The sequence below is a fragment of the Pistacia vera genome, unplaced genomic scaffold (genome assembly GCF_008641045.1).
Source record: "Pistacia vera cultivar Batoury unplaced genomic scaffold, PisVer_v2 Contig393, whole genome shotgun sequence".
In the NCBI taxonomy this organism is placed as follows: Eukaryota; Viridiplantae; Streptophyta; class Magnoliopsida; order Sapindales; family Anacardiaceae; genus Pistacia; species Pistacia vera.
Window position 1 is genome coordinate 89601 of NW_022196216.1, and position 16701 is coordinate 106301.

Sequence of the window (16701 nt, forward strand, 5' to 3'; positions counted from 1 at the left end):
AAGTAATGTTTCCTTTATTTTTACATGGTCAAGGATTCTGCTTATGTAAAATATATAGGTTGTAATGGACTCTAGCTTATTATGCCATTACGCACTACCTGTGGCTTTGAGGCACCAAACAAAAATTGCTAGCCGGCTGATAAGAATTCAAAATATCTATATATTTATTATATTTCCTCATATTTTAATGGTTATAAATGCTTAAATCTTGGATTTTGATTATGTTTCGTATTTTGTGGAGTAGATTGAGGAGTTAAATCAAATTGAATTCAAAATCAAGAGATTTGGAGAGGAAAAATCGGAGCTAAAAAAGATATACATTCCAGAAGCGGTTTTTGCTTAAAGTGTGGGCATGTCTTGTTTTCCTAGAGTGTTCACAGAAGCAATCAGCAGATAAAGCGTGGGCGCGCCTTACTGGATCCAAGGTTCTAACCTAGGGTTACAAATTTGTTGGAGAAAAAGGATATGTATGACAGCTGGAAAAATTTAGTTACCCATTCTTATCTCTAGGATTTGCTAAGACTCCCTATTAAAGAGGGATTTACTTCCTTATCTAGATGGGGTAACTAATATTAGATGGAGTTATAAATACACATATTATTGACAAGAAAACTCTCTCCCAGGGCCTCTTCTCTTTTCTTTAGGCGTTCTTTTAATTATGAGTAGCTAAATACTTTTCTTCTAGCTGAAGGATAATTGAAATTTTGGTTCTTCAAGAATTGTGAGATTTAAATAATTTTCAGTGTTCTTTTATTTCTTCACTATTTATATATCTTCTATATTTATTAAAAATTATTGTCTTGATTGATTGATGCAAAGGGCCCATTGTTCAATTATCAGGTTAATAAAATGCCATTTAGAACTTTAAATCTGTAATTGTTTAAATGTTCTAATATTAGTGGTAAAATAACATAGTTGATTATAAAGGGATTTTCGATTTATTTTATGAAGATATATAATCTAGTCTAAATGAATCGAGCTTGTGTATTTGTTGGCTAGAATTGGTAGTCTCTCTAATTATTAATGTTGTCGATAGATTAGATCCTAAGAGTTTGTTTAGGGTTGTTTATTAACAAGGGAAGTAATCAAAGAGCTTGTTTTGGTTATCGAGAAAGTAAGGAGAGATAGGTTGTTAGAGCTTGATAATAACCATAACCAATTTAGTGAAGAATAGAAGATTTTATCCTTGTATTTGTGATCAATTCTCTGAACCAATTCTGAAATTATACCTTTGGTTGGATTTTGCCTGACATTGATTTCTCCTTAATTTTTAGTTGATTATAATTACTTTCTTTTTCTTATTTCACTTCAAAATTTCAAAACCTCCCTTTTCTTTGCTTTAATTTTCATTAAAATAAATCTACTCAATCTCTATGGATACGACCTTGCTCATCACTGTTACAATTTGTATTTTTTTAAGAGTGAGAATTTTATTATTTGTTGGATTTGACACCCACCAAATTTTTGGCGCCGTTGTCGGGGATTGGTGTTAATTAGATTTATTTTAATGCTTCGTTCTTCTCATGCAGGTGAACTCCAATACAATACTGAGATTGAGAAGATAGCTTGGAAGTTGAGGAAGGAAGCTAAATTGCATGACAAACAAGCATCTTCACCCTCATCCCCCGGATTTAATTTAGTACCTGACTTGGTTAATTCATCTAGTGATTCTTTTAGTGACTCTGAAATAGAAGAAACAATGGCTAATCAAGAGAGAACTTTAAGGGAATTGGCTGCACCAAATGTAAATCAACAGACACTTTGCATTACATATCCAGCTTTGGAAGTGGATTTTGAGCTAAAATCTGGATTGATCCATTTGCTCCCAAATTTTTGTGGTCTTGAGCATGAAGATCCTCATAAGCATCTGAAGGAATTCCACGTGGTGTGTTCAAGCATGAAACCATAAGGAGTGACTGAAGAACAAATCAAATTACGTGCTTTTCCATTCTCTCTGACTAAAAAAGCAAAGGATTGGTTATTTTATTTGCCCCCTAGCTCTATAACCACATGGATGGAGATGGTGAGATTGTTTCTTGATAAATTTTTCCCTGGCTCACAAGCTGTTGGCATTAGAAGGGAGATATGTGGAATCAAACAGAAAGATATAGAGACCCTTCATGAGTATTGTGAAAGATTTAAGCAACTTTGTGCAAGCTGTCCACAACATGGAATTTCTGAACAACTCTTTATTCAATATTTCTACGAAGGGCTCCTACCCATGGAAAGGAAGATGATGGATGCAACGAATGGAGGTGTCATTGTGAATAAAACTCCTCGTGACGCTAGAGATTTGATCTCCATCATGGCTGCTAACTCACAGCAATTTGGATTCAGGCAGGACACATCTCTAATAAGGGTGAATGAGGTAAGTATATCTTCCCTTGAAAATCAAGTATCCAATCTAACTTCTATTGTTTAACAGTTAGCTGTAAGAAATATGCAACAAGTGAAAGCTTGTGGAATTTGTGCTACCATCGGTCATCCAACTGACATGTGCCCTACATTTCGAGATGATTCCTATGAGTATGCCAATGCAGCTGGAGGATTTCCAGGCCCACCACAATGGAAATACGATCCCTATTCAAATACCTACAACTTAGGATGGAGGGATCATCCCAATTTTAGCTATGGAGCAAGACCACAATTCCAACACTTTCAGCTTAGACCACTTGCTCCACCACCACAACAAACCTCCACAAGTTCAGGTATGTCCTAGAAGAAATTGTTAAATCACTTGCCACTAACACCCAACAATTTCAACAGGAGACAAGAACAAGCATTCAACAATTGGAGAATCAAATGAGTCAACTAGCATCTATTATGAGTAGATTGGAATCTCAAGGTAAATTACCCTCACAAACTGTTGTTAGCCTAAAACAAAATGCTAGTGCAGTTACCTTAAGAAGTGGGAAGGAGTTGAAGGAACCTAGTAAGGCAGCCCGTGGAGAAGAAATTGAAAAAGTAGTAGTTGCTCCTCAACCTCAAACTGACCAGCCTAGAGGACTCGATAGTGAGCAACCAAAGGCATCGGTGACAAATCCTCCCTTTCCTACTAGATTGACTAAATCCAAGAAAAAAGAGGAAGAGAAGGAAATTCTTGAAATTTTCCGCAAGGTTGAGGTAAATATTCCTTTACTTGATGCAATTAAACAAGTACCTCAATATGCTAAATTTCTCAAGGAGTTGTGCACCAACAAGAGGAAGTTGAAAGGTAATGAAAAGATAAGTATGGGGGAAAATGTTTCAGCCGTCCTCCGGAAAAAATTACCTCCAAAATGCAAGGACCCAGGTATGTTTACTATCCCTTGCAAACTAGGTGATGTTAGGATTGAGAAAACAATGCTAGATCTAGGAGCTTCAATAAATGTCATGCATCTCTCTATTTATTCATCTTTGAATATTGGTCCATTAAAAGAAACAGGTGTGATTATTCAACTTGCTGATAGATCTAATGTATATCCTAAAGGAGTCGTGGAGGATGTCTTAGTATAAGTTAATGGGTTGGTTTTTCCTACTGATTTTTATGTTCTTGACATGGAAGAAGATGACTCTTTTAATTCAACACTAATGTTATTAGGAAGGCCATTTCTAAAAACATCTAGGACAAAAATTGATGTGCATGATGGTACACTCACAATAGAATTTGATGGTGAAATTATTAAATTCAATATTTATGACACCATCAGGTACCCTAATGATGTGTCTTTTGTTTTTGTTATGGATGTTATTGACCCGTTGGTGTAGGAAATCTTCGGTCTAAGTGATGATGATAAGCTAAAAGTTATACTTAGCAAGAATTTTACTCTGAAGGGCTACAAAAGATCATGAAGAAGTTTGTGTTGGAGTCCGACCTGCAAGATGCAATCTACGAATTGGAATCACTTAAACCTGTAAGGTATGATGTGTCTTACATTGAGTTGCCTCTTTCTTACACAAAACTTCTTCCTTCTATTGTGCAGGCACCGAAATTAGAATTGAAACCCTTACTAGATCATCTGAAATATGCATTTTTGGGAGAAGGAGAAACTCTTCCGGTGATAATCTTAAACAAACTTTCCATATTAGAAGAAGAAAAGTTGATTTAGATACTTAGAAAGTATAAAGAGGCTATTGGCTGGACTATAGCTGACATTAAGGGATTGAGCCTTTCCACATGCATGCATAGGATACTATTAGAGGAAGATTGTAAGCCTTCTAGAGAAGCCCAACGCCGACTGAATCCACCAATGATGGAAGTGGTAAAGAAAGAAATTTTGAAACTTCTCGATGCAGGTATGATCTATCCAATTTTAGACAGTAAATGGTTAAGTTCGGTTCAGGTTGTGCCAAAGAAAATAGGTATAACGGTAATAAAAAATCCTAATGGTGAGTTAGTGCCCACTCGAATTCAAAACGGGTGGCGGGTTTGTATAGATTATAGGAAGTTAAATGCATCAACTAGAAAATATCACTTTCCTCTTCCATTTATTGATCAAATGCTTGAACGTTTGGCTGGTCGTACTCATTATTGTTGTCTTGATGGTTATTCAGGTTTTCATCAAATCCCAGTCGCACCTGAGGAACAAGAAAAAACCACCTTCACATGGCCGTTTGGCACTTTTGCATACCGACGAATGCCATTTGGACTTTGCAACGCTCCTGCTACATTTCAAAGGTGTATGGTTAGTATATTTTCAGAGTACGTAGAAAATATCATAGAGGTATTTATGGATGACTTTACAGTCTATGGTGATTCTTTTGATACTTGTTTAACTAACCTTACAAAAGTGCTTAAGAGATGCATATAAACGAACCTTGTTCTGAATTATGAAAAGTGTCACTTTATGGTTGATCAAGGTATTATTCTAGGCCATACTGTATTGAAGTTGATAAAGCTAAGATAGAAATTATCAAATTTTTGCCTTACCTCGCAAGTGTGCGGGAAATTCGCTCTTTTCTTGGACATGCAGGATTTTATCGATGCTTTATCAAGGATTTTTCTAAAATTGCTCAACCCTTATGTAGGTTATTGTAAAAAGATGTGGTGTTCGAATTTGATGAGGTGTGCAAAGGTGCATTCGATAAGTTGAAGGATATGCTGACTTTGGCGCTGATTATCCGGTCATCGAATTGGGATCTTCCATTCAAAATCATGTGTGACGCAAGCAATCATACAGTTGGTGCCGTTCTTGGACAAAAATTTGGACGAGTTCCTCATGCCATCTACTATGCTTCAAGAACACTTGATAATGCGCAAAGGAACTATTTAACGACGGAAAAAGAACTTCTAGCTATTTTTTTTGCTTTAGAAAAATTCCGTCCATATTTACTTGGCACTAAAGTAATTGTTTATTCTGATCATGCAGCTCTCAAGTATTTGCTATCAAAGAAGGAGGCAAAACTCAGACTCATTCGATGGATACTTTTGCTACAAAAGTTCGACTTGGCGATACGCGATAAAAAAGGTGCAGAGAATTTTGTCGCTGATCATCTCAGTAGATTACCCACAAATGAAGAACCATCACCATTACAAGACGACTTTCTAGATGAGTATCTCTTTTCTATTGAAAAGTCAATCCCCTAGTATGTTGATATTGTTAATTATCTAGTTACTAGAAAACTGCCAGATGATTTGTCTAGAGCTCAAAGAGATAGAATCAAAAGTGATGCTAAATATTATGTTTGGGATGATCTTTATTTGTGGAAACACTGTTCTGATCAAATTATTCGAAGGTGCGTCTCTCAACAAGAAACTCTTTCCATTTTGAACTTTTGTCATTCATATGCATTCGAAGGACACTTTGGTCCCAAAAGAACAGCTCATAAGGTGTTAGAATGTGGATTGTTTTGGCCTACATTGTTTCGTGATTCATATATGTTTTGTAAAGCATGTGAACAGTGTCAGAAAACTGGAAATTTAGGGCATAGAGACCAAATGCCACTCACCCATATTCTTGTTTGTGAAATATTTGATGTGTGGGGTATTGATTTCATAGGCCCTTTTCCTTATTCTCATGGTAATGTTTACATCATTCTTGCTATGGATTATGTTTCAAAATAGGTAGATGCTAAGCCTACTCGGACTGACGATGCTAAAGTTGATGTAGATTTTGTCAAATCTCATATTTTTGTCAGGTTCGGGACACCAAGAGCTATAATCAGTGATCGTGGGACTCATTTTTGTAACAGAGGATTGGAGGCTTTATTCAAGAAATATAATGTTACCCACCACATCTCCACTGCTTACCATCCGCAAACAAGTGGGCAAGCTGAAGTATCCAATAGAGAGATCAAGTCCATACTCGAGAAAACTGTCAACCCAAATAGGAAGGATTGGAGTATGCGGCTTGAGGATGCATTATGGGCCTACCGAACAGCCTATAAGACCCTCATAGGTATGTCTCCTTACCGTTTGGTATTTGGAAAACCATGTCATCTCCCAGTTGAACTAGAACACAAGGCATATTGGGTTGTCAAGCATTGCAACATGGGAATGGATGAATCATGTGAACAAAGGAAATTACGATTGCAAGAGTTGGAGGAAATCTGCAATGATGCCTATGAAAGCTCGAGAATATACAAAGAAAAGACCAAAGCCTTTCATGATCAACTAATTTCTAGGAAAAAAAATTCTATTGGTCAAAAAGTTTTACCTTATCACTCTAGACTGAAGTTATTTCTTGGTAAATTGCATTCTAGATGGGTAGGTCCTTTTATTATTACTAAAGTATTTCCTCATTGTGCAGTTGAAATACACAGTTCGGATACAGGTAAAACTTTTAAAGTCAATGGTCATCGTTTGAAACCTTTTTATGAAGGTTTTCAAGTGTATAATATTGATCAAATTATTTTGGAATGTCCAACTTATGGCAATTAAGAGGTGGCAATGCCTAGCCAAAGACGTTAAAGAATGGTGCTTTTGGGAGGCAACCCAACTTTTTGTCTTACTTTCCTTGTTTTCTTTATTTTATTTAGATTTTTTTTAGTTTTTTTTTTTTATCATTTTTCAGAGTGTATTTGATTTTCTTTCCAATTTTTTTGGCAGAAGATGATTTTCGTAACCCGTGGGCACACCTTATGAAAAATCTTGAATCATGGAATTGGGCAACAAACCAGACGAGATCTTTGAATACAACGTGCCCACGCCTTATTCCAATTGTTCTCTTGGTTGAAAGAGTCAAAAAAAAAAAAAAAAAAATAATAATAATAATAAATAAATAACCAAATAACAAATTTTTTTTTTTTTTTTTAAATTTCCTATTTCCTTCTCAGTTGCCCTAACTCTTCTCTTGCTCTAAATTATCCAGCTGCCTCCTTCACCTAGCTTAGCAGCCCTCCACCTTGTACCACCTCGCACCATCTCGCACCACCACCATGTAAGCCTATCGCCCACTACCACGCGAGCCTATCACCCACCACCAGCAACTCGCCTCGTACGAACCAATAGACTTGCCTTCCACCTCGCTCCATCTCACACCACCTTCACCCCCAAGCACGTGACTGATATCTTGGTTGATGCTTAACATTTTCAGGGGAGTTTTATACCTACTCTTGTTCTTTTATAGTTTTTGAGCATCTATTTTTGATACATTGAGGACAATGTATGGATTAAGTGTGGGGGAGGGTCTTTGACATATGAATTTGATATTACTTTGAACTTCACTTTTAGCTCCATTTTGATCAATTTTTGCATCATTTTTCAAGAAAATTTTCAAAAATCCAAGTGACACTTTAGTTCTTGTTTGTGATCCTTCTCTTCTAAATTCTAGATTCTATCAATTCTTGTCTTAAATGATCTGGATTATTGTGAATTATTGAGATAAATTGAGGCGTAATAAGGGATTAGCATGAATCATTGAATTCTTATTTACTACACAGTGATTAATTGCTCTTGATGATTGATTGAATGAAAAATGTGTGGGATCTAATGCACATGACCCTTTTTGTGCGCTTTTGAGCCAATGAGCATTTATATTATATTATGCTCCATTTTCATAATTGAGAGATAGTCATACATAGTTGATTATTCTAGAACTTGCTTTGTTATGCATGTCAGGAGACTACATTGTTGAATTGGATGCATTGAATTAATAAGGGCATTTAGGTGGAGCCATTTAGCTTTCTTAAAAAGCCTACCTTGATTTTTACCTTAGAAAGCCAATTTTGAACCGTGGCCCTTTTGTTGGAAGTTAACCATTAACCATGATATAAGCAATGTCAACCCATTCTTTTGTCGATTTCCCTCTTTTGAACCTTGAATTGAAGGATTGTACTAGCTTGTTCACATGAAGCTTCAAATTATCTTTGAAAGGATTGAAAGATGTTGGGAATAAATTGATTCAAGTTACAAGTGCCTTGGGTTCTTTAAAAAAAAAAAAAAAATGAAATTGGGGGCCAGGAAGAAAAAAAAAGTTGTGCAATTCAATTGTTTGGAAGTGAATTGATTGAAGAAAACATTTGACGTTATTGAGTTGCGCTTTATGTGAAGAAGTTGGTATAATTCCTTTGATAAAAGTACCTAAAAATTCCTTCTTACCACACCTTACCTGAGCCCCATTACAACCCATTTAAGACCCTTAGATTTTTTGCATTCAATTCAATCCATTGATGATAAAGATGTGATATATTAGCAAGCTTATGGTAAAGATCTTCTATGTTTTGACTTGAGAGTTCATTGATACCCTAAACACTTTGAGCGTATTGAGTGGATCAAATGAGACGGTGTTAGATCCTATTGCATTTTGATTTCGAGAAGATCATTGAGGTGATTGTTCATGGGTGTGGTTTATAAGAATTCACTCTATGAAATTGCTCGTTTCTTATTTGTCTTTAGATTTAAATCTTTAAGGCATGATAATTTGGATTATAGAGGATGAGTAAAGGTAGTAGAAGGAACGATGATGAGAAAAGGTGACGAACTTGAGCTATTGTATGCTTGAGGACAAGCATTGTTTAAGTGTGGGGGAATTTGATAAGAATTCATAATATCTATATATTTGTTATATTTCCTCATGTTTTAATGGTTATAAATGCTTAAATCTTGGATTTTGATTATGTTTCGTATTTTGTGGAGTAGATTGAGGAGTTAAATCAAATTGAATTCAAAACAAAGAGATTTGGAGAGGAAAAATCGGAGCTCAAAAAGATATACATTCCAGAAGCGGTTTTTGCTTAAAGTGTGGGCATGTCTTGTTTTCCTAGAGTGTTCACAGAAGCAATCAGCAGATAAAGCGTGGGCGCGCCTTACTGGATCCAAGGTTCTAACCTAGGGTTACAAATTTGTTGGAGAAAAAGGATATGTATGACAGCTGGAAAAATTTAGTTACCCATTCTTATCTCTAGGATTTGCTAAGACTCCCTATTAAAGAGGGATTTACTTCCTTATCTAGATGGGGTAACTAATATTAGATGGAGTTATAAATACACATATTATTGACAAGAAAACTCTCTCCCAGGGCCTCTTCTCTTTTCTTTAGGCGTTCTTTTAATTATGAGTAGCTAAATACTTTTCTTCTAGCTGAAGGATAATTGAAATTTTGGTTCTTCAAGAATTGTGAGATTTAAATAATTTTCAGTGTTCTTTTATTTCTTCACTATTTATATATCTTCTATATTTATTAAAAATTATTGTCTTGATTGATTGATGCAAAGGGCCCATTGTTCAATTATCAGGTTAATAAAATGCCATTTAGAACTTTAAATCCGTAATTGTTTAAATGTTCTAATATTAGTGGTAAAATAACATAGTTGATTATAGAGAGATTTTTGATTTATGTTATGAAGATGTATAATCTAGTCTAAATGAATCGAGCTTGTGTATTTGTTGGCTAGAATTGGTAGTCTCTCTAATTATTAATGTTGTCGATAGATTAAATCCTAGGAGCTTGTTTAGGGTTGTTTATTAACAAGGGAAGTAATCAAAGAGCTTGTTTTGGTTATCGAGAAAGTAAGGAGAGATAGGTTGTTAGAGCTTGATAATAACCATAACCAATTTAGTGAAGAATAGAAGATTTTATCCTTGTATTTGTGATCAATTCTCTGAACCAATTCTGAAATTATACCTTTGGTTGGATATTTGCCTGACACTGATTTCTCCTTAATTTTTAGTTGATTATAATTACTTTCTTTTTCTTATTTCACTTCGAAATTTCAAAACCTCCCTTTTCTTTGCTTTAATTTTCATTAAAATAAATCTACCCAATCTTTGTGGATACGACCTTGCTCATCACTGTTACAATTTGTATTTTTTTGAGAGTGAGAATTTTATTATTTGTTGGATTCGACACCCACCACCGGCCGATCAATATATACAATATCTATGCAAAACACATTTATTTCAGGGAAGGCATGGATCAATATTGGATATAATGATTTTGACCACCACCACAAATTTTGGTGACCATTGGCCCACAGCTCTTGCTAGACTGTGTACTCAAGCTAGCTTTCTTTTCAAAAGCTTGTTCGCATGTTATTTCTTACCCTAGCTATCATTAATTTATTCATTCATTAATTTGCCTGTTAAAAGGTGTTGATATCGATCGAGTTCATTTTCATTTTTATTTTTCCATTAATTTTCGAATCCTTTATGATTTTGAATGATCGGAAAGGTTTTAACATGGACTAAATATAGCTAGAATTATTTATCAACCAGAAGTGATAGGAGGAACAAATAAAAACTGTAATTCTGAATGCTTTATACCCTTTAATAAAAGGAATGATAGTCCCCAAATACACCAAGCTGATCCATGATTATATTAGTCGTAGGCAGGAAGTTAGTTGAAAGAGGAAAGTATACGCAGTAACTTCAACCATGAGTATTCGGATCCCTTCATTAAAGGGGACTTAAGAACAAAGCTTTGTTAATACTTTTTTAGTACGTTCACACTCAAAAACCGCACATATACATGTATAAAAATATCGAGACTAGAGCATCTATAAACTCCATATCTTCAAATCATACATTTCTGTCACACAGTTAACTGAACACAAGAAATGGGATCTACCAAACTCATTTTAGTTCTCTTCTGTCTCCTTTTGATCATCTCCAGCTCTTCAGCCGCTCGTAAAAAGAAAATACAAGCACGAAAGCCTTGTAAGAGGGTAGTGTTTTATTTCCATGACATAATTTACAATGGAAAGAACACAAAGAATGCAACTTCAGCCATTGTAAGTGCACCAGCTTGGGGCAACATGACTGTTAATGTTTTTACACCGGAGATAACCAAAAAAAAAAAAAAAAAAAAAAAGAGCTGAATTGGAATGAAGAAATGTTGCCTTTTTGTTATATTGCAAATGAGTTTACATTTCAACTAATAAAGCAGATATTACACTGTTGCACCAACTTTGCAGTCATATAATAACATGATTTAATCTAAAGCCACAAACTTAATACCAACTAATCAACAACTATGCAGCACATCCCTTATAATCTGGAGCACATATCTAGCATTACAAAATAAGCAAAACTTTACAGCATATCAAATGGACCCCCGACAGATTTCCTTTCAGTTTTGCCGCCAACACATACTCAAAAAATTCTTAGTAAACTGTTGCATTTCCAGCCAAGCATCAATGTTCAACACTCCTCCTTGATGGTTGACTGGAAACACCAAGTCTGAACTTGAATTCTTCAAACTTGGCTTTGGAGACAACTTTGGTCATTATGTCAGCCACTTGTGTATCACTCCTACAGTGCATCAGTTTCACCTTACCACTTTCTTCAGCTTCTCTTACTGCAGGGAACTTATTTTTGTGTTTTGTTCATCCATGGTGCACTGGATTCTTGGCCATAGCCACTGCAGATTGATTGCCACACATAATAGCAGTTGGCTTGATCTGTTTCAGCTTCAAATCTTCAAGGATTTTCCTTAGCCAAATGGCTTGATTCACAGCTGCAGCAGCAGATATATACTCTGTTTCAGCTGTGAATTGAGCCACGGTTTCCTGCTTCCTGGAGAGCCAACAGATAGCACCATGATTTAGCAAGAATGCAAATCCTAAAGTGCTCCTCATATCATTTGTTGAACCAGCCCAATCATTATCAGAATAACCAACTAAATTGAAGTCCTTTGATCTCTTGAACCACAACCTAAAATCAGTGTTGCCTTTTACATATCTTAGCACCCTTTTTGCAGTCTTGAAATGAGTCTCAGTTGGTTGACTCTGGATAGCAAGCTGGAGGCATACATCAATTCTGGTCTAGTTTCTGTCAAGTACAACAAACACCTTATCAAAATTCTGTACAAACCTTCATCGACCTTCTCTCCATTATCATCCTTTGACAGTTTCAAATTTGGAACCAATGGCAGATTCACTGGTTTGCAGTTTTCCATGCAGAATTTTTTCAGAATTTCATTTGCATACTTTCTTTGATTCACAAAGATGCCATCCACATCTTGATCAATTTCCATTCCTAGAAAGTAAGACATTCCACCCAAGTTAGTCATTTCAAACTCACTTTGCATGGATTTCTTGAATTCATCCACTTGAGTTTGATTGCTTCCAATTACTAGAAGATCATCCACATACAATGAGATGATCATCACCTCATCTTCAGCTTCTCTAACGTATAGAGTATGTTCATTTGGACTCCTCACAAAGTCCAAGTTGAGCAAGTGGTCATTGATCCTGCTGTACCAGGCCCTTGTGCCTGTTTTAGGCCATACAAGGCCTTCTTTAGCAAATAAACTTTTCCCTTTTCTCCTTGGATCACATAGGCTTCAGGTTGTTCAATGTAGATTTGTTCATTTAGCTAGCCATTCAAAAAGGCAGATTTTACATCCATTTGGTGAACTTTCCAGGAGAATTGAGTTGCCACTGCAAGCAGCAACCTGATAGTGTCATGCCGAGCAACAGGAGCAAAAGTTTTCATGAAATCCACTCCATATTGCTGAGCAAATCCCTTGACCACAAGCTTGGACTTATGCTTCAGAATTGACCTATCTGGATTCAGCTTTTTTCTGAAAATCCATTTGACCTGAATTACTTTTCTGTTTTCTGGTCTGTCCACCAGTTTCCAGGTTTGATTTTTCTCAATCATTGCAAGCTCCTCCTTCATGGAAATCCTCCAAGATTTTGATTGTGCAGCCTCTGAATAACTTGAAGGTTCTATTTGTGCTAGGTTGCATCTGTCATACACATCAGCTAGTGTTCTAGTTCCTCTAACAGCAACTTCTTTAGTTGATTCCTCCCCTAAGTCTTCTTCAATCTGGTCAGTTTGAACCTCTCTTAGTTGAGGTTTTGTTTCTACATCAGCCTTACATTTTTCCCAATTCTAAACTCCACCTTCATCTACTGTAACATCCCGGGACACCACCACTTTTCTTGAATCAGGAATGTAGATTTTGTAGGCTTTGGATTGGCTGCTATAGCCAATGAATATTCCTGTCACTGCTTTATCCTCCAGCTTTTTCCTCTTTGCAGGTGGCACCAGGACATAGCATATGCTACCAAAAATCTTCAATTCATCCACTGCTAGTCTGACTCCAGTCCAGGCTTCAAGAGGTGTTTGATTACTCAAGGCTTTAGTGGGAAGTCTGTTGAGTAAATAAACACTTGTGTTTATAGCCTCAGCCCAAAAGAACTTGGGAAGATTTTTCTCAGCCATCAAGCATTTTGCCATTTCCATAACTGTCATGTTTCTTCTCTCACAAACTCTATTCTGTTGTGGAGTATAGGGGCTACTGAATTGATGTCTAATTCCAGCTTCAATGTAGATTTTAACAAACTCTTGAAAAGTGTATTCAGTACCATTATCACTTCTGAAGACTTTAATGAACTTTCCTGTCAGGTTTTCTACTTCTAGTTTGAATTTTCTAAATACTCCAGCCACCTCACTTTTCTGTCTTAGAAAGTAAACCCATCCCATCCTGGACCAATCATCCATGAACAATACAAAGTACTTGCTCCCATTAAGTGATAAGGTTTGCATGGGGCCATATACATTCGAGTGAACAAGCTAGAGTTTTTTAGAAGCTCTCCAAGCTTGATTCACTGAAAAAGGTTTCCTACTCATCTTACCTAGTTGACACACTTTGCATACACCTCTCGGTTGCTCAACAATAGGAAGATTCTAGACTAAATTTTTTGACTGCATTTCACTTAGATTTCTATAGTGTACATGGCCTAGTCTCTAATGCCACATTTATGTTTCATCATCTCTAACATTGCAAGCTTTGTGTGGTGTAACTCTCCACATAATTGGAAAGCTTTTCCCTACCATTTTCACCCTTATAATCTCATTTGCCTTACTGTCTTGAATAATGCAGGATTGTTTTTGAAAGTGCAGTGCATAATCTTTTTCCAACATTTGTCCCACACTCAAAAGACTTTGATTTATATTAGGTGCATAAAGTACATTTAAGATTAGTTTTGTACCTTTTTGAGTTTGAATTGCAACATCTCCCTTGCCTCTTGCTTCCACACATTCTCCATTTCCAACCTTAATCTTTGATCGATGAGAATGATCTATGTTCACAAAGCTGTTCAAGTCTGGTGTCATGTGATGTGTGCATCCACTGTCAATTAGCCAGGTATCATCACAAGTTTGGATCAGGTTGGATGAGATTACAAACAGCTGCTCTGTCTCCTACAGTGGTTGTTGATCATCAACTATTTTAGCTTGTTGTTGGGATTGCTCTCCCTTGTTTTTGCACACTCTTTCAATATGACCAAACTGTTTGCAGGCCTTACACTGTATACCATGTCTGAATCAGCATTTGTGCTCTGCATGTCCCTTCCTTTTGCAATGAGAACAAGCTAGAAAATTCCTCATCCCACCAGCTTTGTTCCATTGGTTATTGGACCTTTCTTTTCCTTTCTTTTCTCCAGCAAACTTTTTGCAGTTCCCTTGTACAGACTTGCCCTTATAGGTTGCTAACATTGCCCATTGATTTGCATCCTCAAGCCTTAGGAGCCTTCTTTGTTCTTGTGCCTGTAAAGCATGGACCAGCTTAGTCAATGTGATCTGAGTCAGGTCCTTTGAGTCCTCCAAGGATGAGATCTTGGCTTCAAACCTTTCCGACAAGCTCACCATTACCTTTTCCACAATCCTGCTGTCTGACATCTCCACTCCAAGCAATCTGATTTTGTTGACAATATTCATTAACCTATCAAGATATTCCTTCACTTTCTCAGCCTCCTGCATTCTTAATGTTTCAAACTCCATTTTCAAATTCAAAACTTGCATGTTTCTTGTAGTATCACTTCCTATGAACTCCTCCCTCAACTTGTCCCAAGACTCTTTGGCTGTTTCACATGTCATAATCCTTGTGAAAACAAGGTCTGTGACAGCTGAGTGAATGTGAGACAAGGCTCTTAGAGCCTTTAAAGCTTCCTCTTCATGCATTAGAATTTGGTTAAGAGTGGGGTTTGGTCCCAGTTGAGGAGGTTGTTTCTCTTCTTCTACATACTGCCAGAGTCCTTGGCCCCTCGGGTATGCTTTCATTTTGACAGACCATATGTGGTAGTGTTCACGATTGAACACAGGAGCTAAAAGGGAAGCTGTTGGAGTGGTCATTTGATCATGACAAAGCAGGTCTGATGCAAGGCAATTTCCCGTAGAGTTGGATGAATTATTTGGAGAAGAGATGTTCAGATTTTGGCTGGAATCAACACAGCTCTGATACCATGTTAATGTTTTTACACCGGAGATAACAAAGAAAAGAAAGAGAGCTGAATTGGAATGAAGAAATGTTGCCTTTTTGTTATATTGCAAATGAGTTTACATTTCAACTAATAAAGAGATATTACACTGTTGCACCAACTTTGCAGTCATATAATAACATGATTTAATCTAAAGCCACAAACTTAATACTAACTAATCAACAACTATGCAGCACATCCCTTATAATCTGGAGCACATATCTAGCATTACAAAATAAGCAAAACTTTGCAGCATATCAAATGGACCCTCGGCAGATTTCCTTTCAGTTTTGCCACCAACACATATTCAAAAAATTCTTAGTAAACTGTTGCATTTCCAGCCAAGCATCAATGTTCAACAAGGACTCTCTTATCCGGAAAAAAGCCATTTTGGCGACGTGGTTGTGTTTGATGACCCTATTACCTTAGACAACAATCTGCATTCAACCCCAATTGGATGTGCACAAGGGTTTTATTTATATGACAAGAAAGAAACGTTTACTGCTTGGCTTGGTTTCTCTTTTGTGTTCAATTCTACTGCGCACAAGAGTAGCCTAAACTTTGCTGGGGCTGATCCATTGATGAACAAGACTAGGGATATTTCAGTGATTGGAGGAACGGGTGACTTCTTCATGGCTAGAGGAATTGCCACTTTGAGGACTGATGCCTTTGAGGGAGAAGTATATTTTAGGCTTTGCGTTGATATCAAATTGTCCAAATGCTGGTGATTTGTTTGATAGCCTTTTTAATTCAAGTTTTTCGTGTTTCATTTCATGTTGAGAAGTTACATCAATGAAACTTCATTATAAGAATATCGTCCATTTTGCATATATTGCTCCTTCACTTTGGCTTTAGTCAGCAAATTAAAGAAATTCGAATTTATAAATGTATAGTTGCATTTCAATTTACAAGTTGTTCTTTATTCGGTGCATTTTCTCTATTAGTTTTATTGGAGGAAGTAGTTGTTCCAAGTGCGGATAAAGAAAAGAAACCCAAACCTTAAATATCTGTTTGAATCTACAGAAGTGGCTTTGTATATGAGCAAGAATTCCATCAGGCGGCAATAGCCAATATGAT

At 36.4% G+C, this 16701-nt stretch overlaps 1 protein-coding gene across 1 annotated transcript; it reads left to right on the forward strand.

The window, feature by feature from the left end:
- The first annotated feature begins 10974 nt into the window (after positions 1-10974).
- On the forward strand, positions 10975-16352 carry LOC116141132 (disease resistance response protein 206-like). The gene is made up of 2 exons (XM_031426665.1): positions 10975-11195; positions 16007-16352. The coding sequence occupies exons 1-2, from the start codon at positions 10975-10977 to the stop codon at positions 16350-16352; spliced, it is 567 nt and encodes a 188-aa protein (XP_031282525.1).
- The last annotated feature ends 349 nt before the right edge of the window (positions 16353-16701 follow it).

Bases quoted from the DNA above. Each gene is read 5' to 3' on its own strand.
- LOC116141132 (XM_031426665.1), top strand. From the start codon at position 10,975: ATGGGATCTACCAAACTCATTTTAGTTCTCTTCTGTCTCCTTTTGATC. The intron at 11,196-16,006 runs GGAGATAACCAA...TTATCCGGAAAA, and splicing joins ACTGTTAATGTTTTTACACC to AAGCCATTTTGGCGACGTGG.